The 25,674-nt window shown below is 42.8% G+C and overlaps 1 protein-coding gene across 2 annotated transcripts in view; it reads left to right on the top strand.

The window, feature by feature from the left end:
* The window catches only part of LOC117358842 (SLAM family member 9-like), a 187,939-nt gene that overhangs the window by 115,370 nt on the left and 46,895 nt on the right, over nt 1-25,674 (top strand). For both annotated transcript variants that reach the window (XR_004539105.1, XM_033940603.1), the window contains exon 5: nt 9,053-9,076. Coding sequence is in view for 1 of the 2 variants with exons in the window: in XM_033940603.1 (XP_033796494.1) it covers nt 9,053-9,076 (24 nt within the window). In the remaining variant the exon portion in view is untranslated. The remainder of the gene's footprint in view (nt 1-9,052; nt 9,077-25,674) is intronic.

Below are 25,674 nucleotides of genomic sequence, written 5' to 3'. Positions count from 1 at the left end.
TTCAAGTTCTTCTCTATACTTTTTCTTTTCTTTTGAAAAATAAGTAGAAACATAAAAAGAAAAAGTAACTTTGGAGTTTCTTCAACTTCGTTTGAAGTTCAACGGCCTTCGTAATTCCATCCTTACTTCCTGCGGTGATCATCAGTCGATTTTTCGGCTTTGTTTCTACTCTAACCCGGCTCACCCTCTTTGACTGTATCTGAGGGTTATAGATTGCCAGAAGGTAAACACTATTAATTAATGTCAAAGTTTTTCTTTTTTTGTTTCTTTTGACGTATAAGTCTGGAGTTGGACTTCCAGTGACAGGGACTTGCCAGTACTGGTAGATATCGATTCCTCCATCTACTTGCATCAGTGGCATATTATTATCGACTCCGGTTGATGCATGTGTTTCTATACCGATGTTTATTCCATACCTTCATCAGTGGCATATTAGCATCGAGTCTATTTGATGTATGCCTTCTGTACTGATCTTTCAACCACATCGATACTTCCATCTACGTCAGGGATCTCAAAGTCCCTCCTTGAGGGCCGCAATCCATTTGGGTTTTCAGGATTTCCCCAATTAATATTCATTGAAAGCAGTGCATGCACATAGATCTCATGCATATCCATTGGGGAAATCCTGAAAACCCGACTGGAGTCCCTCAAGGAGGGACTTTGAGACCCCTGATCTATGTGCATCGATGGCATATTAATAATAATAATAATAACTTTATTTTGTATACCTCAAATACCACAAGCAGTTCAGAGCGGTTTACAGGGGAAAAGACTGTACATATACAGCGATGTTACAGAAAAATATTGCCAAGTACATTAGTAACAAATTTCAATTACATTAGAGTCCCGAGAGAGGGTTGGTAAAACCGGAAAAAGGGATTACATTAGAATGGCAAGAGAGATTTGGTAAAATCGGAAAAAGAAACTCCGGTTGATGCATGCCTTTCTGTACCAATATTTTTTCCATACCCTCATCGGTGGCATATTATTATCGAGTCTATTTGATGCATGCCTTTCGGTACCGATGTTTTAACCACATCAATGCAGATGCATCACAATGGATACTGCCCTGCCAATTAAGCTTCAAGTCTATTTGATGCATGGCTTTCTGGGCAATACAGGTTGTCATTTCTGAAGCACATCGCCTTTTCAGGCACTCATGCTTCGACGCCTGTGGCACCTTCAATACTACTTGATGTTACATGGTCATAGTACCTCCTTTTCATTGATGAACATCAGTGCAGGTTATTGGTTGAAGTACAGAGCCTTCTCTTTATACATCAATCTGCATCAGTACCGATCCATGCTAAGCGTAGCATATTCAACGATGGTACTTTCTCCAGGTTCTTCTTACATTATAGTTTCAATGATTGTCAAACCTGTATGCAGTATTGCCTTGCATGTAGCAGTTTTTATTCAATACTACAGTGTCTACATTGGTGGTACCTCTCAGGGATACATTGTCGAGCATAAACTCCATATCTATACCAATGTCTCCTTCTATGCAGGTTATGTCTCCTCTTGGGCGTACATCTTCGTTGAGGTCTTCTATCCCTCAACACCTTGCGGCACCATTGTTACCAGCTCAGCCTCGGGTATCTCTCAGAATATCCTTATGGCACCATTGATACCTATTCAGTCTTAGGTATCAGTGTGGAACAAAGATTCCAGTATCAATGACATTATGCACTAGACAGAGCATTCATCGGAGGGGTACCGAAGACATCGGTACCATTTCAGTTTCTATTCATCGTCATCGTAGCCATTCATCTTCATCCAAAGGATATCACTCCCGATCTCAACATTAGCGATCATCTTCATCAGAGCATCGAGCATCATTGGAGCCTCATCATCTGTCTGCACTTCAGAAATGTTCAGATTCACAATAAATCTCAGACTGCGCATCCTCTTGTTTCCCGGTTTAAGAAAGGACTTTTCAATATCAACCCACCTCTCCAATCACCTCCAGTGGTTTGGGATATTAATGTTGTTCTCACCAGTCTTATGAAACCTTCATTTAAGCCAATGTTTTGTACTCATCTTGACTATCTTACTTGGAAAGTGGTATTTTTCATCTCCATCACTTCTGCACCTCATGTGAATGATTTCAAGTTTCTTCATTTCCAGCAGTTTTGTACTTACTGTATTTTTCGCTCCATAAGACGTATCTGACCATAAGACATACCCTAGATTTAGAGGAGAAAAAAAAACCAAAACATTCTAAATCAAATTCTCCCTGCCAGACTCTGCACCCAACCCCACACTCCTTGCCAGGATCTGCCCTGTCTCCCCTCCCTGCCAAGCTGTGTACCCTGTCCCTCCTCTGGTGGTCTAGGATGTTTAGGATGGTTTTTTTCTTTTACTCCAGCATCTCTTAGTACCATTGGGTATGGTTCCAATACTGAAATCAAGCAGTACCTTTGTCACAGATCCTTGGTTTTTGTATCAATCTTCATTCAATGTGCTACTGTTTCTACCTGTTATTACATTACATTACATTACTGGCTTATATTCCGCCTGTACCTTTCAGTTCTAAGCGGATTACATCAGAACGATAACTGGACATTTCCAGGAAGAGAAATACAAATTACAGTTAAGGCGTAAGGTCTAAAGCAATTTTGATGAGTAGATTCTAAGAGGGGGAGAGAGGGGAAAAGGAAGGGATTAGGACGTTTGGGTGAATTTCTTGAATAGTAGGGTCTTGATTTCTTTGCGGAAAGCCTTGAGGTCAGTTGATGCTGTCAGTAGGTTGGTGATGGAGGGGTCCAATTTAGCTGCATGTGTTGCAAGTAAGTTGTTATACATCTTTTTGCGTTTAGTTCCTTTAAAAGGGGAGAAGGAGAAAGGGGATTGGGTTCTCCTCTGTCTGGTTGAGAGGTTCCTGTTTAGACGGTTGTTTAGGTGGGTGGGTGCCGTTCCATTTAAGGTTTTGAATAACATACAGTATAGTTTGAATTGGATGTGGGCTTGTATTGGAAGCCAGTGTGAGTCTAGGAAGGCGTTGGTGATGTGGTCAAATTTTCCAAGGGAATAGATCATTCTGAGGGCAGTGTTCTGCACGGTCTGTAGTTGTTTTATTAGGTAGGTAGGACAAGAAAGGTAGAGGATATTGCAGTAATCCAATAGACTTAGGACTAGGTATTGAACTATGAGTCTGAATTGTTCTTTTTCAAAGAATTTTCTGATTTTGCGAAGGTTGCGCATGGTGAAGAAAGCTTTTTGTGTGATTTTGTTGATTTGCACCTGAAGAGTGCAACCTCTGTCTACTGTTACTCCAAGGAGTTTGAGAGTGGGTTGTAGGGGATATTTGGTGGTTTTTATTTCTAGCTCAGTTATAGAAGGGGTTTTGTCCTTTTCAAGCAGTAGAAATTTAGTTTTATCTGGGTTGAGCTTCAGTTTATGTTCAGTCATCCATTTTTCCACTGCTTCTAGAGTTTTTTCCAGGGTGCCTGATTTGGTGGGGTCTTGTGTGTCAAAGGGGAGGAGTATGGTGATATCGTCTGCATAGCTGAATGAAGTTACTTTGAGTTTGTCTAACAGGGTACCGAGGGAGGAAATGTAAAGATTGAAGAGCAGTGGGGAACCTTGGGGTACTCCGCAGGGGTTGGTCCAAGGCTCCGATACAAGATCCTTTGTTTTTACTCTGTATGTTCTTGTTTTAAGGAATCCTTGAAACCAGTTGTATACTTCGCCTGAGATCCCTATTGCTTCTAATATCTGAAGAAGTATGGTGTGGTCGACCAGGTCGAATGCGGCAGAGAGGTCGAGTTGAATTATCAGCATCCTTCTTCCTTTGCTAAGGTGCTGTCTGGCTATTTCTAGAAGGGAAGCTAGCAGTGTCTCGGTGCTGTGGTTAGATCTGAACCCCGATTGAGTTGGGTGGAGTAGGTTGTGGTCTTCAAGGTAGTTGGTGAGGTATTTGGCAACCAGACCTTCTATTAGTTTAACATATAATGGAATTGAGGCGATGGGTCTGTAGTTGGAGGGGGTGTCTATTGGTCCTTTGGGATCTTTCAGTATTGGGGTGATTATGATTTCCCCTAGGTCTTGTGGGAATTGGCCTTCCGTGAGAGTTGTTTGGATCCATTGCAAGAAGCAAGCTCTAAATTTGGGGGATGCGTTTGTCAGTAGATATGACGGGCAGTTGTTCAGGTCGCATGACGCTCGACTGTATTTTCTGTAGAGTCTGTTCATGTCCAGCCATTGCACCTTTGTAAAGTTGGACCAGTGCCTGTCAGCTGCAGTGGCTTCATCTGTTGTAGGGTTTATTATGATCTCGTCTAGGAGGGACGGTGAGTTGTTGAAGGAGGCTCTAATATTGGCGATCTTATTCTTGAAATGGTCCGCTAGTTGGGTGGCCGTTGGAGGGTGGATTCCTTGAGTGGTTAGGAATGGTTGAGTGTCGGTGAGGTTCTTCACAAGTTGGAAGAGTTTCTTTGTGTCTAAGGATTCTGTGCCTATTAGTTTGGAGTAATAAGCTCTTCGTTTTGTCCTTAAGTTTGATCTTGTATTGTTTTATTAGGTTTCTCCAAGCTACTTTGATTGGTTCTTGGTTCTTTTTTTGCCATGCTCTTTCGAGTTGTCTGCAGTGTCTCTTTAGTTGAAGAAGTTCTGTGTCGAACCATTTGTCTGAAGATCTGCAGAGTTTGTGTTTTGTCTTTTCTGGGGCAGTATGCTGAGATCTCTTATACCATGGTATACATGTTATGACCTCTAGACTACTCCTAGGTCACCTCCTTTTTACCTCTCTTACCAATCGTATATTCATTCCTGCTAACATAATACAGTCACATCTTGTAAGACTCATTCCTCTTTTGAAATTTCTCTGTTTCTAATGCAAAGACTCGTAACTCCTCCGTGGTGGTGCCAAAAGCCTGTACTTTTGATTCACCGTTGGAATCTTTTTAAGTTACTTGGAGGTCTTTATTTAAAAAAAAAAAAAAAAAAAAAGATTTTTCTTGGTTGCTGATCTTATGTACTCTTGTACTACAACCATTTCTTAATGATCTCGCCAGAGTTATTTTATTTCTTGCTTTTACTAAGATGAGTTCAGGACTACTGCAGAGGGGCAGAGTGGTTGGTCTGTTGACTTTTATGCCATTATGCTTCTATATTTCTGTAGAAAATGTTCTGTGCTTTTCTTCCTACTCATTTCCTTCAATGGATTTGAGTGCAGAACTGTTCTCGCACGTTTTCTCTGGGTTGTACTTGTCAAAATCCACACACAGGTTTTTATTCTGAGTCTCTGTTGGTTCTTGCTGGTCCTCTACTATTTTTATTTCTCCTTATTTGTTTTTCTCCATTACTTACTTCTCTGTGCAATATTACAGTTTTTTCCTAAAAAAAAAAGAGAGAAAACATTGCGGTTTTTTCCTCATGAGAATACATTGAAGTTACCATTCTGCTGTTGGTGACCTTTTTTCTAAGAAGATTCTATTCAGCACCTTAACTTTGCAGGCATACTCTATGGAGATATTCATACGTTCAGTTGATGCCACTGGCTCAGGAGTAAATTATTTGCTCTTTTGGGGTACTGCATGGCTAAACTCAGGTTACCCATGTTTCCTCTTCGATATTAAAGTAAAGAGGGTGCAAGAGTTAAATGACAACAAGTTTATTACTTTGATTTTCCTGTCACCTTCGTAGATACTTGTGTTTCATGTGGCACTTATATTAGGGACCGCATCTATCATAGCTCGTTCTCTGTTCCTTATTTTACTAGGGCAGGGGTAGGGAACTCTGGTCCTCGAGAGCCGTATTCCAGTCGGGTTTTCAGGATTTCCCCAATGAATATGCATTGAAAGCATAGATTGCATGCATATTCATTGGGGAAATCCTGAAAACCCGACTGAAATACGGCTCTCGAGGACCGGAGTTCCCTACCCCTATACTAGAGTAACATTTAATATATTTTGATTCCCCAGTTTCTTACGAGCCATTTCCAGGGGTCAGTAGTTTTAAAAGTTCAACTACTTTCCTTCTACACATATGCTTTCATGGGCTCAGGCCCTCTTTTTTGTGGTGTTCTGTCCTCACTAAGCTCCTCTTGAAGAAATTTTAAAAAAAAACAGCACTCAAAACCACATAACCAACTTTTGGTTTTTACAGGCATATTACACAAGTCAATTTTCACTTTCCTTGTTAAATCTTTGAGGAGTTTCATCTTGTTTTGATAATATGCTTCCCCTTGCTGTTATTACTGATTTTCTCGTTTTAAGGCTTATTACGTTACTTTTTCAGCCTTTGTGAGATCTTACAGAATACCGTATATACTCGAATATAAGTCGAGACCCCCTTCTCCCCCCCAAAAAAAGGAGGAAAAATGGTTGACTCGAATATGTCGGGCCGCTTAATATTCAAGTGCTCTGCCCTGTCAGGCTCTGCACCCAGCACCCTTCCCTCCCTCCCTTCCCTGTCAGGCACTGCACGCAGCTCCCTCCCCTGTCAGACATTGCACCCAGCCCCCTTCCTTCCTTCCTTCCTTCTCTCCCTCCCCTGTCAGACTTTGCACCCAGCACCCTTCCTTCTCTCCCTTCCCTATCAGACTCTGCACTAAGCACCCTTTCTTCCCTCCCTCCCCTGTCAGGCTCTGCACCCAGCTCCCTTCCCTCCCTCCCTCCCCTGTCAGACACTGCACCCAGCCCCCTTCCTTCCTTTCTTCCCTCCCTCTCCTATCAGACTTTGCACCCAGCACCCTTCCTTCCCTCCCTCCCCTGTCAGGCTCTGCACCCAGAACCCTTCTGTGCTCCCTCCCAGGCTGTGCACCCTGGCCCCCTCCCTGCCCTATCATATCTCATCTGCTGATCCCCCGGTGGAGGTGCAGCGGGCAGGAGCAAACTTTCCGATTTCCTGCCCCGCTGCTAACTGGCTGTCACAAGATCGAGTTTCTTCGGCTGATGAGCAGCACGAGCAGGAGTGCGATTTGGCGCTGCTGCTCGGTGCTGAGCGGCTTTCTTACTGGTTCCCGGCTTTCTTACTGGCTCCCACAAATTCTTGTGCCTTCACGAATCTGCACGAGCCGCAAAATAGCACCCGGAGGGCCGCAAGCAGTCCATGGGCTGCGAGTTTGAGACCGCTTATTTAAAGGAAATAGTCCATACAAGGTCTGATGCACCATGGACAGCACTTTATAACAAATTTTTTGCAGAGTAATATGCGCCCTCCTGGATTTCAGCTCCTCCAATTGGGTACTATCTCAGTCAGTTTTTAAGTTTCTTATCAGGACTCCCAGCTCCCAAGTCTCCTTTCAACTCTGCAATCCACTCTTTCATAGCCAGTTTGGTAAACGCAGTTATCCTTCTCAATCAAGTTTTCTTTGCTCCCTTGTAGTTCCATTGCTGCTGCCTCCATTTCTATCTTCCCCCTGCAAGATCACAATAACAAGTGAAGTAAGCCTTTAAATCCTATCCCTTCAGGGCCCTTCTGAGAGTGACTGTGAGCTAGGTTTAGCTATTTTATTTATTTTTTCTACGTTTGTTCTGTAAAAACAAGCAGAGTAGTGTACAGTTGCTTCAGCTTGATTTAATCAATAACATTAACATCATACATAATGTAGAAAGAGACAAATTCACCTGCTGAGAATGAAGATTTAGCTTAAGATGTTGGGAGCCCATCTACTATCCATCCATCTTGAGCAGTGATGTCATTTCTTCCACTCTCTGTACTATGACTGTCTTTCTCCCAGTCCTTCCATTGCAGGCCCTCTTTTTTAATTAGCAGACTTTTTCTCCTCACACCTTCATGTCTTCCTGTCACTAGGTTATATCTCTTTGTGCATCTCTGGATTGTCTCCCTATCCCTATTTTTTTGTGTGGATGAGCTTGCAGTGTTTCTCTTTGACTTTCCATCTTTCTATCCCCAAGACAAGTTTCTCCTGCCCCTTCATCTTTTTTTGTCTATGCACTAAAGGGCTCATAACCAAAACATTAAAACATCCAAACAAAATGCCTAAGTCGTCCTAATATCCGGGACATCCAAGTGCAATTTTTTGAAAATGACTTTCTGGACGGCTAGCAGGACTTCCAAGCCACTTTCGCTGTGTGTCCAGAGGTCAAGAGGGGCATATTATGGGCAGGTTTAACTTGGACGTCTTGCAGCGATAATCAAAGCTTTTCCAAAACGTCCTGGATTGAACTTTGATATTCCTAGCTATACATATTTTAGAGGCATCTAAGTTCCAAAATGGACGCTAAACTGACAAGATAAATTCTGAAGGGATTAACTAATGACCCCCCCCTACACACTCCTCCAATGGTCACTGACCCCCACCCACCCCCAAAGATATGAATGAATCATTACATAAATGTCTCTAGAACAGCAGCACCTGCTATGGGAAATCCTAGTAGAGCATCACACAGATGTCTTAAGAACCCTAGTGGGTGAGCTAGTGAACCATAGAGAGGAGGACCCAGGCCCATAAGCCACTCTAATCACTACATTTATCATGCAAACTGTGAGACCACCAAAACCCACCCAAACCCTACTTTACTGCCATATAGGTGTCACCTTCAGCTATAAAAGCTATTGAGGTGGTAGACAGGTGGGTATAGTAGGTTTGGAGGAGTTTTTAGGGCTCACCACACATTATAAAGGGGTTATGTCGATGAGATGTTCATGTGGCACCCTTTATATGAAGCTGAAGGCAGTGCGCCACTGCTCTATTGGCATGTCTGTGTGGCCAGTCTGTTACAATGCTGGCCCCTCCCAAATGGCCACATTTGCAGCTTGGACATTTTAGCAACCTGGATGTCCCAGTGGCCAGTTTGCCTTTGCCATTTTACACTGCTGACTTTGGACATCTAGTGGGGAAAGTCCAAGTCGGTCTTAGATGTCTGTTTCAAAAATGCCCCTCCATGTTTCTGTCTCCTAATGTCTCATCCCTACTGTCTTTAATGTCACTAGGCCACATCTGTCTACCATTTCCTCTCTGCATCTTTTTAGCTGTAGCTAGCTTAAGTTGGTATCAGTCTATGCTTATCCTTTTGTCTTTCCCTATTTGTAGCAAATTCATGTCCTTGCACATACCGTAACTAATTGAGAATTTCTTTTTCAGGTTACTTTAATCGTTGGAGAAAGGGTAAGCTGAAAATCAGTTTTGCTGAAATCTTTGTAATGATCCATTTAATAAACATAACCCTTGTGGGCCAGCCTGGAGATAAGTACTATATGTTGCTAGAGAAAGAACACAGGTTTGGTCCTGGTAGTGATGTATAGAATGCAGTGTTCACAGCTTCTGACTGGGGACGAAGTCATGGTTGGATTCAGAGCCTATAATTGCAAAGTCACAGAAGAAACCCTGGTGCATGGTCCCCAGCCCAAGGTTATTACTGTAATACCCAGTCTAGCTATGTTGGGTAATTTAAAATAGGGGTTCCATAGTACCAGAACTCAGTCTGGCTCCAAAACTAAGTTGAAAAGTACAAGGGAATAGGAGGAAATTGCCAAGTCTAAAAAAACAAAGCAAAAAAACCACCCATATTTGGTATTTAGTATTTAGATTTAAGAGGCCATCTTGGTATTTAAATTTAAGAGGCCATCTTAAATTTATCTTGGTATTTAGATTTAAGAGGCCATCAAGCAAAATAATAAACTCTCAAAACACAAACCCTATTGAAACTTCACAAAGAGTTTCAACAATTTACCATCATAGTGTGAGGATCTGCCAAGATTCAAAGTTATTCCTGAGTGTCATAGTATTGTTAAGTATAAAATGAAACCTTCAGGTTTGCTAAATCTCACAACTGTGTAATTTCAGGCTTTTATCTGTTCAACATAAAGATTAAAACTATTTTACACATTCTTGACCTCTGTACCGAGAAAATATAATATAAACTCAGGCTGTCTTTTTTCAGTGGTACGTTGTCAGACTTTATTTACTAATAATGTTGGAAAATTGCCTTATGACTGTTCTTCAGTGCAAGGATCACAGGACAGTGGCAGTCCTTGCCATCATTCTGTTAAAAAAAAAAAAAAAAGAAAGGCTAGATGCAGGCTGTGGGCTTTGTGTTGAAGATTATTGCCTGGGTCCAGCATCTCTGTCCTCTACCATTTGGTCTCTGTCTCTCCACCCCACCCCTTTGTAGGTCTGGCAGCTACTCCCCCTCTCCATTCCATTCCACTCCACCCCAACCCATAGACCAATAAACTTGTTGTCTTTGTTGACAGTGATAAAGCCAGTCTTTCTCCAGGCCAGCACCAGGGGCCATCTGTCTATTGCAATTTCTTGTTGCCACATGGGTGGAACACAGCAGAAAGAGTCGGCCAGAGGTAGCCTGGTTTTATTGCTGTTTGTGAAGACAACCAGCTTGTGGGGCAGCGGGTGAACCAGGAGAAGGAGGTAGGAAGAACTTTTGGATCCACAAGGGGTGAAGAAGGGTAGAGAAAGAGAGAAAATGAATTGGGGGGAAGGTTTGAAAGAGGGATATTGGCCCTAGATGTAGGAGGAACATAAGAACATAAGCAGTGCCTCCGCTGGGTCAGACCTCAGGTCCATCCTGCCCAGCAGTCCGCTCCCGCGGCGGCCCGAACAGGTCACGGCCTGTCTGAGACACCAGAAGGGGCCCCCTTGCCACCTTGGTTTCCCATTGAGTTTTATCTTCCCATCGAAGTCCTAACCCTCCGGTCTTGCACATGCACGACCTGGTCGGATTTCTATACTTATTACTTGGTTTGCTTTCTATACCTGTGTTACATCCCAGCACCTCTCTCAGTATCCCACGATCCCCCTATCCCTCAGGAATCCGTCCAATCCTTGTTTGAATCCCTGTACCGTACTCTGCCTGATCACTTCCTCCGGTAGCGCATTCCAAGTGTCCACGACCCTTTGGGTGAAGAAAAACTTCCTTGCATTTGTTCTGAACCTATCTCCCTTCAGTTTCTCCGAATGCCCCCTCGTGCTTGTTGACCCCTTCAGCCTGAAGAATCTGTCCCTATCCACCCTCTCTATGCCCCTCATGATCTTGAAGGTCTCTATCATATCTCCCCTGAGCCTCCTTTTTTCCAGAGAGAAGAGCCCCAGCCTATCCAACCTCTCGGCATATGGGCAGTGTTCCAGCCCTCTTACCAGTTTCGTTGCTCTCCTTTGGACTCTCTCAAGCACCGCCATGTCCTTCTTGAGGTACGGCGACCAATATTGAACGCAGTATTCCAGATGTGGACGCACCATAGCTCTATACAATGGCATGAAGAGAACAGAGAAGCTGGACACGGGGAAATACGGGTGCTGTACTGGGTGGAAGAATAGGGAATGGGACACAGAGGAGCAATGTTAGATAGAGGGAAAGAGAAGAGACAGTGCATGTAGATGGAAGGAAAGGAAAGGAAATGGAAAAGTAGCTAGGTCTGAGAAGTAGGCAGAAAATTAAATGAAAGCTGAATATGAAAGAACAGTGCCAAAAAAGGATCTAGGGCGAAAGTGAAGAAAAGAAGAGATAAAAGAAATAGCAAATGGACACGAGATCCCTGAAACGAGCACAAACGGAGGCTGAACCAGAGACTGGGAACAAGATGATTATAAAAATAAAGTTGACAGATAATAAAGGTAGGAATAATGTTTTTGTTTACAGCTTATTGATTGACAAATATCATTTTTTTTGAATTTACATCCGCTGTCTTTATATTTTGTACTGTACAGGAGAAATGTCTCTTGTTCCATGACCTTTTCTGAAACCAGCCTGAACTTCTGGTAGTTCTTGCTCAACGTATGATTGCAGCCTTTGTTGTATTATTTTCAGTAACATTTTGCTGGCTTGTGGAATTAATGCAATCATTCTGTAGTTGTTACAGTCCTTGGCATCACCTTTCTTTGGTAAAGGTATGAACAATGATCTTCTCCAATTGGTTGGCCATGTTTTTTTCCTTCCAATCTGTTGACACAAGAAGAAAAACCCTATATTAAGGGGAACACATACAATTAGAAATTTTTACACAAAGGGATAAAATATCAAGAATAATATTTATCAAAAAAGTAAGTCTTTAAAGCTTTACAAAAATAATACACAAATATAAGCTTCTTATTTCTAATGGAAGACTGTTTTCCCCGTCTGAATAGCCTGATAAGAAAATAGTTGTACCAGTTAACACTTCCTAATTACTCTTTAAAAACAGTTGAAAACTGAAGTTTAAAACTACAGTTATTCTATGTAGTAATAAAATTAGCTGGAACACATCAAAAAGATTTTAATTGTAATATAAAAAGAATCTTTTCTGATTCTCCACAGTAAATAGAATTGTAATAGACAAAGTACTCAATGTGAGAGGACATTGTATCCCCTGTTGCATAGGTCCTGGCTACAGGATTATTTTCTACTTCACCAGGGTGATGCTCTCCTTTTAGGAGACCTCCCTTCTCCAAGGCAACACAGGGGCTGCCAGACTGGAGGTGGTACTTCTCTACAACGTCCCTATAGGTCTCTTCTGTGATTAATGGAATCGGAACAAGCTGATACATTGAGAGAGACTAATAAAAAAGAAGTGCCTTTGTCAAAGCCAGTACAAAAAACATCTAACATAGAAATAAGTAATGTTTCAGTATCATGATATGTCTGATATCCTTCAATCTAGTATGTGATGCAAATCTAAGAACTCAATTAATTGTTGGACTACCTTTTCAATAATTTTCACTACAAGTAGCAGAGAAGATATCAGCCTATAGTTTGATACAACTGTAGGATCGTGAGAAGCATTTTTAAAGAATGGTTGAACTGTAGCTCTTATTTTTTTTTTTTTTAGTGATAATGGTATCACTCGCTCTTGCAGGAATTTATTCACCAAACTTTGTATAATCTTTGGAGTCATAGACCTCATAGCCTTAACAATAGATAGATGACAGACATTTAACGAACAGAAAGAATTTTTTATCTTCATTATAGTTGTACCCTTTACTTATGTGTCCTGTGACTTTAAATGGATGCAGTTCACTATGTGGTGTAGGAGAGAAAGTTGAAACACTTCCATGTGCACCTTGAATTTACTTCTATCATGTCTTACCACTCGTGGAGAATCACCCAATGTCCCTTCACCCACTGGTCTCCAGGTTTATGAGAGAGTTGTAGAAGACAAATCCTATGATCCAGAAGGTCTTAGTACGCTGGTACCTCAGTGGTGTTCATGCCCAACTCATGGAAATTCTGTTTGAGCTGATTGCTTCTTATGTGTTCCTCTTGTGGCAAAATACTTTTCCTGACTGCCATCACCTGAGCATGAAGAGTAAATGAGTTGCGAGTGTTAGTCATTGATCCTCTACATATTCACTCCAAGCTCAACACACTTAGCACATCATGTTTCTAACCCTTCCAAAAAATGTATTTCTGAAACCATAACATACTTTGGAACTATGGCGCCATTCTGTGTGCAGTGTGTTTTTGCAGTTTCTGCCTTTGAGTGGTATCATCAGCTACTTATTGCTGAAACAAGATCCCTGACACAGCTCCGGCGAAACATGGAAGTTCTCTGTCTGGTCTTGTGCTAACGGCATTTGTTTAGCACGAAGTTGAGCCTTTGTTGAATCCAGGCTTTTGGAGATATTGGCAGCAACGGCAACACTTTACAACAGCTAAGTGTTTGCGGTTTTTGGGCAATTTTTGCCTTTGACTGTGCTCTGTCGATGTGAACTGTGCCTTTGTGATACATCGAGTCTTTCCCTGCAAGTGTTAAAACAGCTCTTTGCACTATTTGATTGGAAGAAGAAATGGCTGATTGTTTGAATATCATTTAAAAGAGAGGAGTTTTTTTTTAACCCATGAAGCCCATTTGACGTTTTTTTTTCCTCTCCACTTTTTTCTTTTTCATGTTTTTTTCATTTCTTTATTGATGCATGATAGTGTGTGTGATTGGCCCTTCTATAAATCCTTCCTCTTCTATGTATTGAGTAAATACATATTGTGTAAATACATATTGAGTAAATACATGTTGTGTGAGTGCAGGGGGCTTTTGGAAATTAGTAATTATAGAGTATGTATAGTGTTAGTCTATGATTTAACCTATTCTCTCCTGCTATTTTGGTAATTAAAATCACCCATTATTATAGTGTTGCCCATTTCTCCAGCTTTCCTAATCTCTGAAAATATTTCTTCATCTGTCTGCTCATTTTGTCCCGGGGGACAGTAGTATAACCCAGCCTTTATATTCCTTGCCTTCACACAAGGAATTTCTATCCATAAGGATTCCACACTGCTATCTGTGTCATGCAGAATGCGTTATTTTATTTGATTCAATTCCCTCTTTAACATATAGTGCAACCCCCCTCCAGTTTGATCTACTCTATCCACACACACTCACTCACTCTAGAGACATAGCCATGGGTGAGCCCGCCCACCTACTTTGGACTGAGGCCCATCCAGCAGCACTGTATGCTTGACCATGCTAGCATAGATACACCTGCAGTCCTACTTTTCCCTCCCTCCCTTAACAAGTGTCCCTCTCTTGAAAGGGTCACCGACAGCATCAACAATTCCCACATGCTGCAAGTGGCTGACCCAGACCCTCTCCTCTGCCATGTCCTACTCCTTCTGAAGCAATTTCCTGTTTCTTCTTGGGTGGAACGCAGAAGAGGGGAGACTTCCAAGTCAGTGGCAGGCAGCATGTGGGAATCACTGCCACAGCGGGCGACCCTTTCAAGAGAGAGAAAAAAAGCTTGTTAAGGTAAATGGGGGAATATTCAGAGAAGTGCTGGACAATGAAAAGGAGGAAGGAAATATAAAGGGAGAGTTGTTGGATGGGGGTGGAAGGAAGAGAAATGCAGCACAGGTAAAGAGGGGCAAGAAAGGAAGAAATGTTGCACATGGAGTAGAAGGAAGTGAGGGGAGATGCACAGAGGAGGGGAGAGGGGCAGGAAAGGGGAAATAGTGGATATGGGGTGGAGGGAGGGAGAGAGAGATGCTGCATGCGGTGAAGGGGGGCAGAGGGAGAAATGTTGGAGAGGAGAGAAGGAGAAATATTGGATATGGCAGTGGAGTGTTTGGAGGGAGAGATGCTGTATTGAGAGGGGTATTGTTGGACTTGGGACACAAGGGAAAGAGAGAGAGATAATGGGAGAGAGGGAGAACTGTTGGATATTAGGGTAAGGAGAGAGGGCAAGATGCACCAGAGGTGAGAAGGGGAGGGAGGGAGATGTTAGATCCAGGGTGAGAAAGGAATGAGAGAGAGATGCTGGACAACAGGGGGAATGACCAAGAGAGAAGAGGCAGGGGATGTCAGGCTATGAGGATGGAGAGGGGAAAAAGAGGGACTAGATGCTAGGCTAGAAGAGTGGTGGAAGGAAGATGATGGGACTGGTAGAACCATGTGGAAGAGGAAGGGGGTGACAAGGAAATGAATGAGAGGAGGATAGTGATTACAGGGCATAGAAATATGGTAATGGAGAGTAGATTATAGATGAAAGGGAATGGAAGGCTGGGTAAGGAATGAGATGGGGAATAGGAGAGCTAATGGGTGAGAGGGGATAGAAAATAAAAAGAAGAGAAAGGGTAAAATTTGAGGGAACAGAGAGGCATAAAAGAAAAAAGAGAGAGAGGGAGTTACTAAAAAGGAATGATCAGTTTGTCAGAGGCATATGTAGTGAGGGAATGGAATAAGACAGGAGAGAAGTGAAAAGACAGCAGCCACTTGAAGGAGAATTTGCAGAATACAGGCCAGAAAGCAGAAAAGAGAAACTGAACCCAACATAATGGAAAAAATAAACAGCCCCAAAGCCCTTTAATTCTTTATGGACTTCAGGGCCGTTAGCTCAGAGCAGCTGCTAGTGCAGCTTTGTAAAAGAGGCCGAAAATGTCCAGACAACAAAGGCATTTTATTTTGAATGTTTTAAACAGAAATATGTTAGCTTTGGGAAATGTGCATAGCACAGATCTTTATACTGTGTTCAGTAGAAAAGGAATTGCATTTCTGTTTTTACTTCTCCAATGTAACTTCTTTCGGCCCCTAGTTCAGTATTTGTCTACATATTTTTATTTATAATTTGTGATCCCTAGTTCTGTATTTGGTGGGGTGTGAAACAGGTGGGGAGCTTGGAGAGGAGGCAGGGAGGTGAGGAGATTGGGGGGACTCCCTCCTTTATTTTCTGACCTGGGCCCTAACGTGTCTAACACTGGCTGACCCTTGGCTTTAGCTGGTGGACATCCCCAATCATTTCCAGCTGAAGACCTCCTCCAAAGGTGGCCAGAACTCCATTCTACCAAGCTCTGCAGTTGTCGACAGTATCCTTTATCCACCGACAGCCAAGCATGTGTGAGGTGTTGGCATCGATGGCTCAGGGACATTACTGCTGCCTGCCCAGCTTGATAAAAGGGAGTTCTGTCCACTTTCAGAGGAAGTCATTAGCTGACAGAGCTTGGAGGACCCTCATTAGCTAAAGTATTTATATTTTAAGGTGGGGGTAGGATGGAACAGAGAAAACTGTGTGCTGTCTGGCTATGCCTCTGACACATTCTACATATTTGTATTTCACTTTATTTTGTCTGCATAAATTTGTCTACGCAGCAGTTTTCTGCTAACATAGTAGGATAAAGTGTGGGGAGGGGCGGGGGGGCTGATATTTTAGACTTAAGACTTTTGCAAAGTAAATGCTGATTTTGCCCACATAAATGTTCAAACTATCAACCTCAGTACACTTAATAGCAAAATAAGATAAAGACGTCATAAAATCAAAATAATATTAAATAACCCCATCAAAGTACATTACATTTAATGCAGGAAAGTTTTACAGAAGAGTTAGGAAACAATTCTGACAAAGCATCTTTCATACACTCCTCAATTCTGTCCAGCATTCCCCCTCTCTCTTTCTGCCAAGTATCCTCCACTTGTCTTCTCAATCCCTACATGCCTTTTACCTATTAGCTAGGCTAAAGTCTTTTCTTATTTTCCAGGGATCCCAGTTGCACCTCAAGACAGGTAATCCACACTGCCCAACATGCTTTACTCCCCTTTGCTTTCCTGCTGCCCATCAAAGTCATGTGAAGTCTCTTCCTTGTTGCTTCTGTATTTGTAAGCTGTATCTCAGCAACCATCCCTCATCCCAAGAACCTCTAGTTCAACATCACTGGAAGAGCACCAGGGTAGAGGCAACAAACACACTTTTCACATCCACAACTGCCATACATAAAGCAACCTTTTTCAGCCCTTCAGGTTTGCTTTCACACCCACTGTTTAAAGTACTTAAGTTCTGTACCTTCTCAAACAGAGCTGCCTCGCAAAACTGTTTGCAATCAGAGCAAAAATATTTCAACAAGTCAAATATCTTAAAAATTTCTAAAATACTTTCTAAGTAAAAAGCAGCTTTCATCAATGTCCTACAACTACTGCTGTGAAGAGATGCCTTAAGACTATAACCCTTCTTTCATTTTCTTTTCTTCTTTTTCAGCTTGAGCTTTCTATGAATCTGAAGAGCCCACCACAAGTCTTCTAGGTTATGCATATACAGCTAGCAGTGAGATAGCAAGAGAGAGGAAGCATGGTTTAAAATGACTGGCTGTTTTGGTGATAATGCAATATTTTCAAATTTCCAGCATTTGCTGGATAACTGGTAGTATGAGCAGACTGACACAAATAATATTGGAATGAATAAGAATTAGCTAAGCGATCCTTTACCCCTGAAGAGAGTATATGAAAAATTAACAACTGGTCACCTAAATAATTAGAAGTCATCAAAATGAATAATAATGCAACTCAATGAAGGACATCAGTATGAGCCTTAAATAGCTTAAGTGCAGTATATAGGCTCAGACTATTTTTCATAGGTGACTAGCACCAGAATCTCAGTCCAAATGAGAATCACCTCATACATCATTAAGTCCTTTTAGAGTGACCAAGAGGTAAATAACTGTGTAGTGCTGGAATAGGAAAAAACTTATTAAAATATTATCATAAGAATCTCAATAAATAATTAAAAATAGAAAAACTCCCAAAAACATCACAATGTGAAAAAGTGCTTGAAAGTGCTTAAAAGAAAAAGGGAAAAATATCAAAAATGCTAAGACTGTGAACACTCCTATCGAGTAAAAAACTATATAAATAACATCAAGAATTCATAAAAACTTGAAATTCATAACATCATGTGAAGTTCATAACATTGTATAACAGACATAGCACCAAACAATCAAAGCACCACAAAGTCCTAGCACCATATAATTAAAACGTCCAATAAATTATAGCACCATATGACTGTAGCACCTGAAAAATTGAGCACCATAAACTCTAGCCGGCGCTGGATTAGGTTGAAGAACATATATTGTGGTGATTCTATCTGGTAAGGCAATATATGTTCTTCAACCTAATCCAGCTACGTACTGATTAAGCGCCGGCTAGAGTTTATGGTGCTCAATTTTTCAGGTGCTACAGTCATATGGTGCTATAATTTATTGGACGTTTTAATTATATGGTGCTAGGACTTTGTGGTGCTTTGATTGTTTGGTGCTACGTCTGTTATACAATGTTATGAACTTCACATGATGTTATGAATTTCGAGATTTTATGAATTCTTGATGTTATTTATATAGTTTTTTACTCAATAGGAGTGTTCACAGCCTTAGCATTTTTGATGTTTTTTCCTTTTTTCTTTTTCCTTTAAGCACTTTCAAGCACTTTTTCACATTGTGATGTTTTTGGGAGTTTTTCTATTTTTAATTATTTATTGAGATTCTTCCCCTGATGATAATGTTTTAATAAGTTTTTTCCTACTCCAGCACTACACAATTATTTACCTCTTGGTCACTCTAAAAGGACTTAATGATGTATGAGGCGATTCTCATTTGGACTGAGGTTCTGGTGCTACTCACCTATGAGAAATAGCCTGAGCCTATACACTGCACGTTAGCTATTTAAGGCTCATACTGATGTCCTTCATTGAGTTGCATTATTATTCATTTTGATGACTTTAATTATTTAGGTGACCAGTTGTTAGTTTTTCATATACTCCCTTCAGGGGTAAAGGATCGCTTAGCTAATTCTTATTCATTCTAGTATTGGACATTATTGGCTATTCTAGTCCCTTAGGGTTACATATCCTTTTTGCTGTTTTGAGAAATAATATTGAACATTTAATAAGTTAACATGTATTGCAGATTAATTTTTTTATTTTTACAAACTTTTCCATGTGATGTATTAAGGGAGGAGTACTTTATTTAAGGATAATAAAGGTTTCAAATAACATACCCACCACCCCTTTTATCAAGCTGCGCTAGAGGTTTTTAGCATGGGCCGGCAAAGTAAATGCTACAGTGCTCATAGGAATTCTGTGGAGCATTTACCACGCTAAAAACCTCTAGCGCAACTTGATAAAAAGAGCCGATAGTGATGACTGGATGTTTGCTTCTAGAGATGGCAACTATGTATAGTTTGGTGGTGTTACTGCACATTCCCTTCCAGTGTAATTTATTTTTTAAAATATGTTTACTTATAAAAGTTTCAAGTTTTATTAAAACTTGATGAAACGCTAATCATAAATTATAAGCATTTGACAATTAAAAAATTTAAATGGGGAACAATTAACATGTTTGAATTTGCTTGAATAATTGACACTTCCTTCTTAAATAGCAAAAGAATAAATGGTTTTGTAAAAAAAACCCAAATTTTTTCTAAAGAAAATATTTATCTGTTGGACACTTGTATGACTTGCATGGTGATGAGTCAGCAAGGGTTTATTGATTGTTACTTTTCCTGAACTTACATCCTCGTTGATGCAGAGATGCTTTGGAAAGCATTTGAAGGGCTCGTGATGTTTTTTACTGCTTAAGGGGAAAAAAATTGGATTATAAGTACAGAGATGATACAACCCAGCAAGCATGACAGGGAGCACTGACCTCTGGGACTGCCAAAAACTACTACAAGGCATGATACCAGTTGTGCTAGGCTACTCTCTCCCCTTCCCTTCCTCAGCTTTCATGGATCTGGCATATCCCCCCTCCCCTTGTGATCCTTCATTACATCATACCCTCACCCTGTGAACCCTGCGTTCTCCCCCCCCCATGCAATACAGTGTGACATTTTTTTTCTCCATTCACAGAGTCCAGTACCTCCCCCTATTCCCCCTCCCCATGCAGTATGACATCTTTATCTCTTCCATCTACCCCCCCCCCTCCGCTCAGTGGTTTCATAAAGTTGCTTGGGTCACCAGTGGCAGCAACACAAGCAGAGTCCTTCCATTTGGTCCTGAGGGCCTTTCTGCAGGCACATCCAAACTCTTCTGATGCAACTTCTCCCAGGCAAGTTTACAAGACAACTGGAACTGGAGGAAAGAAGGGAGAGAGATGTCAGACTGCACAGAGGAGGGAGGAAGTTGCTAGATTCAAGAGGGGGATGGGTAGCAGAGGTGCTGGATTTGGGAGGGGAGGCATGGAGGGAGAGAAGTGCTGGAATCGAGGGAGAAGGGAAACAAGAGTATATGGATGGGACTAGGGGGTGATGGGAAAGGGAACCAAAGTAGAAGATAGATGGGATCAGGAGGTGGAGAGAGGAAGAGGACAGAGCAGAAGATGATTGTGATTAGGTGATTGAGGGGGAGAAACATAGAAACGTGATGGCAGATGAAGGCCAAATGGCCCATCCAGTCTGCCCATCTGCAGCATCTACTATCTCCTCTCCCTAAGAGATCTCACGTGCCTGCCCTACACTTTCTTGAATTCAGACACAGTCTGTCTTTACCATGTCTACCAGGAAACTATTCCACACATATATCACTCTTATCCCAGGACAAGCAGGCAGCCTATTCTCACATGTGGGTGACGTCATCGACGGAGCCCCAATGCGGAAGCCTCGCAAGCAGACTTGCTTGTAGAAACTAGAAGTTTCGAGTGAGCTGCACTGGGCATATGTGAGTGCCTTCCCGCCCAGCACAGGGCGCGTCTCCTCAGTTCTCAGTTTTCCACAGAGCCGAGAAGTCCCTCATTGACTCTCTGCGTTTAACTTACTTACTTTGTGCCTTCTCTCACTGCGGTTTGTGTTCTTTTTCTAAACGAATAACTATATTTATTTTATTTCTAGTTTTTTTTTTTTTTTTTTAATTTTCTTCCGTTCGCCTGCAGGGGCTTCGACTTTGCGGCGGCTGTTTTTCCTCCTATGTCCCGGCCAGCAACAAGCTTCAAGAAGTGTAGCCAGTGTCAACGTGCGATTTCTCTCACAGACCAACACAGTAGGTGCCTCAAGTGCCTTGGGCCAGACCATCATCCGAAATCGTGCGAACGCTGTGCTGTTTTTCAACCACGAGCCCTTAAACGTCGTCTACTTTCAGTGGAGAAGCTCTTCCAGGTGGATTCGACCACTTCCTCGACTCCAAAGCCGACCTCGGTCTCGCCTTCGACCAAGGGCCCTCCTGCCTCCACTGCTTCGACCTCGAGCATCAGACCTTCTTTGTTTGAAATGGCTCTTTCCTCGACAATGTTTGCTGTATCTTCCCCTGTATCCTCAGATCAGATAGCTCAGCAGAAAGTTCCAGCGGTGGTGCTTAAGGTGCCTAAGACTTCCAAGTCGAAGCACACTTACACTGCCTCTGTGGAACCTCCAGCCAAAGCAGGTGGTCCAGTTTCAGACGCGGATCCATCCTTGCCAGCTTCTTTCCAGACCATGTTAGAGAAGCAATTCATTCAGTTCCTCACTAATATGGGACCGAAGATTGTTACTCTAATCCAACCTGGGCATTCTGCAGACACCCGCGAGGTCAAGCCTCTTCCTATGCCTCAGTCTATACACTCTATGCAGGGAGCAGAGTCTCTGCGAGCAGTGGCTTACCTAGCATATATGACAACCGGGGCCCATCATTTTTTGACACCCCCCCATCTATATGAAAAATATGATTTTTATTAACAATCCACATATCGTACAACAAGAGTGTACCTAGGAAAAGGCAGCATCTTAAACACTGCAGTGAGCACTAGAACACCAACATGTACATTGTAAAACTAAACAAGCCAGATCCTGCACAGTTAATTGATCCTGTATAGTCGATGCTATCAGAAAGCCATAGAAATATGTAGACAAAAGTTAAACTGAACTGCCAAGAAACAAGACTCTGCATACAATGCAACACCACAACACCACAAAAACACTAATATATGTCCTCTAATACTGTGCAAAATATAAAGACAGTAGATGTAAATTTGAAAAAACTGATACATTACAATCACCACTTTACAAATTAACAAATAATGAGAAATAAGAAAATACCATTTTATTGGACTAATAATCCCTATAAGCTCGGTCCCCATCCCCACAAACCACCTGATTCCATCCAAACAAGCCTTGAATTGTTTTATATTGAACTTATTATATTAAAGTATAAAAAGAAACAATATTCTGTACAATTGTCAATTTATAAATCAGCATCTTCACTCCACTCTCTCTTCCCCATTTCCCTTCAGTATCCTCAGCCCACTCTCTCTCCACTTTCCTTCAGCGCATGCACATAAAAACAAGCAAGTAATTTTATAGCATTTTCATTCTATTCATTTATAGAAATTAAAGTCTAAATAATGTCAGTCACATAACAAAACATGATTTTACAAAAATAATTCCCTGCACAGTCAAGCCTGCAAGGATTACTAGATGTCTTTCAGCAGCTCCCCTCCCTCCCTTCCCCTTACCTTCGTGGCCAAGTCAAAATGATCTACCAACAATAAAATTTTAAAAACACAAAGCACACTGTACGCAGAGAAAATGTTAATTATCATTTATATTCCGCGGGTTTTCAAAGAGGTTAGGGCAGATGACTTTATGCAGTGTCACCTCAGTAACAACTATACAAAAATAGACAAATAAACCCCCTCCCTTTTTACTAAACCGCGATAGCGTTTTTTAGTGCAGGGAGCTGCGCTGAATGCCCCACACTGCTCTTGATGCTCATAGGCTCCCTGTGCTAAAAACCGCTATTGCGGTTTAGTAAAAGGGGGCCATAGTGCAAAATATAGACAGCATATATAAATTCTCAAAACGGACACATTTTGATCACTAAATTGAAAATAAAATCATTTTTCCTACCTTTGTTTGGTAATTTCATCAGTCTCGGGTTGCACTTTATTCTTCTGACTATGCATCCAATATTTCTTCCCTTCTTTAAGCCTCCTGTATGCTTCCTCTCCTCCAGACCTCATTCCCTCCCCCAACTTTTTCTTTGTTTCATCCTGCCCTTTCTTTCTTTCTCTCTCCATGCCCCCTTTCTTTCTGTATGTCTGTCTTTTGCTCTCTCTCTCTCCGTGCCCCATTTTTTTCTTTCTTTCACCCTACCCCTTCTTTCTTTCTCTCTCCATGCCCCCCTTTCTTTCTCTAGGTCTGTTTCTCTCTCTCCGTGCCCCATTTCTTTCTTTCTCCCCTTGCCCCCTTTCTCTCTCTCCGTGCCCCATTTCTTTCTTTTTTCACCCTGCCCCCTTTCTTTCTGGCTCCCTGTGCCCCACTTTATTTCTGGCTCCCTGTCTCCCCCCCCTTTCTTCCTTTCTTTCTCCCTGCCCTCCCCCATGCCACCGCCATTGGTAAACATGGTGCTGCCACCACTGCCAGGGAAAGGCTGCCACTGGCAATCAGGAACAGGCCAGCACCGAGTTCGCCCTGCTTCTCTTCCCCGCAGGGCCGACCAACTCTCACTGCACGACGTCAATTCTAACGTTGGAGAAGAAGTTCCGGGCCAGCCAGGCAGCGATTGGCTGGCCCAGAACGTCCTCTCCGACGTCAGAATTGACATCAGGCGGTGAGAGTTGGTCGGCCCTGCAGTGAAGAGAAGCAGGGAGGGAGAACTCAGCACCGGCCTGTTCCCGATGGCAGCAGTGGCAGCCTTTCCCCGGCGGCAGCCTATTCCCCAGTGAGTGGCCAGCTGTGCACCCCCTTGTGGCGTGCACCCGGGGCGGACTGCCCCCCCCTTGATACACCACTGTCTACGAGTGTCTGGTCTGGCATCTATGCCAAGCCAGCCAGCCAACCCACCCCCAAGCCAGCCAACACCAAGGCAACCAGCCAACCCAAGCCAGCCCAAAGGCAGGCAGGCACTCCCCTACCCCTGGTACCTTTTTTTGGCATCCCGGCGGTCCAGCGCACTTTCCACGCTCCTGCCTCGGTTCCTCTGATCTCTTCTGGCAGCAGCACAGCGGTGCACGAGGCAGGCGTGCACTTTTTGCGTGTCTGCTTGGTCCTGCACTGCACTCCGAATGGCTGCCTGTCAGTTCTCGTCTCGCTTTTCACAGTCAGCCGACAATTTTGACGCATAATTCGACAAATGTTTGTGATGTTTTTGTCAGTTCTGCTTCTTACTGGCTGCCTTGACTTTTTTCATCAGTGATACTTTCTCTCCCCTCAGAAAAATGTTTAATCCATTTGTACACTGCCGTTTTCTTCATGGCATTATCACCATAAGCTTGGACTAACACAGTGGTCTCAAACTTGTCGGCCCGGGGGCCACTTGCGGCCCGCCAGATACTATTTTGAGGCCCTCGGTATGTTTATCATAATCACAAAAGTAAAATAAAACAGTTTTTTGATCTTATGTTTCTCAAGCTATAAATTACAATATTATTATTAAGAACATAAGAACATAAGCAGTGCCTCTGCCAGGTCAGACCATAGGTCCATCCTGCCCGGCAGTCCGCTCCCGCGGCGGCCCAAACAGGTCACAACCTGTCTGAATTACCAGAAGGGGCTCCCTTGCCACCTTGGTTTCTCATTGAAGTCCTATCTTCCCATCGAAGTCCTAACCCTCCGGTCTTGCACATGCACGACCTGGTTGGGTTTCTATACTTATTACCTGGTTAGCTTTGTATACTTGTGTTACATCCCAGCTCCTCCCTCAGTATCCCTTTATCCCTCAGGAATCCGTCCAATCTCTGTTTGAATCCCTGTACCGTACTCTGCCTGATCACTTCCTCCGGTAGTGCATTCCAAGTGTCCATGACCCTTTGGGTGAAAAAAAACTTCCTTGCATTTGTTTTGAACCTATCTCCCTTCAGTTTCTCCGAATGCCCCCTTGCACTTGTCCCCTTCAGTCTGAAGAATCTGTCCCTATCCACCCTCTCTATGCCCCTCATGATCTTGAAGGTCTCTATCATATCTCCCCTGAGCCTCCTTTTTTCCAGAGAGAAGAGCCCCAGCCTATCCAACCTCTCGGCGTATGGGCAGTGTTCCAGCCCTTTTACCAGTTTCGTTGCTCTCCTTTGGACTCTCTCTTAGCTAAAAGGAAAGATTTATCTAATATAATAAAATGGTAGGACGCGCATGCGCACTAAAAAAACGTGTTCCCTGATCCCGTCACCAAACTCGGCAACTTGGACAACAATCGCGCTTATGCTCAAGCCGCCGCCACGAATCCTCTCTCGAACCGCACCAGGATCGAGAGAGGAGCTGCGGCGGGGGCTTGAGCATAAGCGCCATTGTTGTCCCTCTACCTAGCTGCGAGGCTGCGGCGGCCTTCCTCACGGTTTCACGGTGCTTGGTCCGCCAAACAATTCCTGCCGTTGACCAAATTTGCCCCACCGTTCCTTCCCTTCCTCCATCAGGTACAGTTCAGCTCCGCCTATGTTAAAAGCAGCTGCTTTGAAATTGGAGCCCTGCCGCCACCGTAACACGTTCCCTCTGCCGCGGTCCCATATGTCAGAGAAGGGGCGGGACCAAGGCAGAGGGGAACGTGTTATGGCAATGGCAGGGCTCCGATTTCGACGCGGCTGCTTTTAACATTGGTGGAGCTGCACTGCACCTGATGGAGGGAGGGAA

This window comes from Geotrypetes seraphini, chromosome 4 (genome assembly GCF_902459505.1).
Source record: "Geotrypetes seraphini chromosome 4, aGeoSer1.1, whole genome shotgun sequence".
NCBI lineage: Eukaryota > Metazoa > Chordata > Amphibia > Gymnophiona > Dermophiidae > Geotrypetes > Geotrypetes seraphini.
The sequence above is the reverse complement of the archived record's forward strand: the minus strand, read 5'-3'. Positions and strand labels throughout refer to the sequence as shown.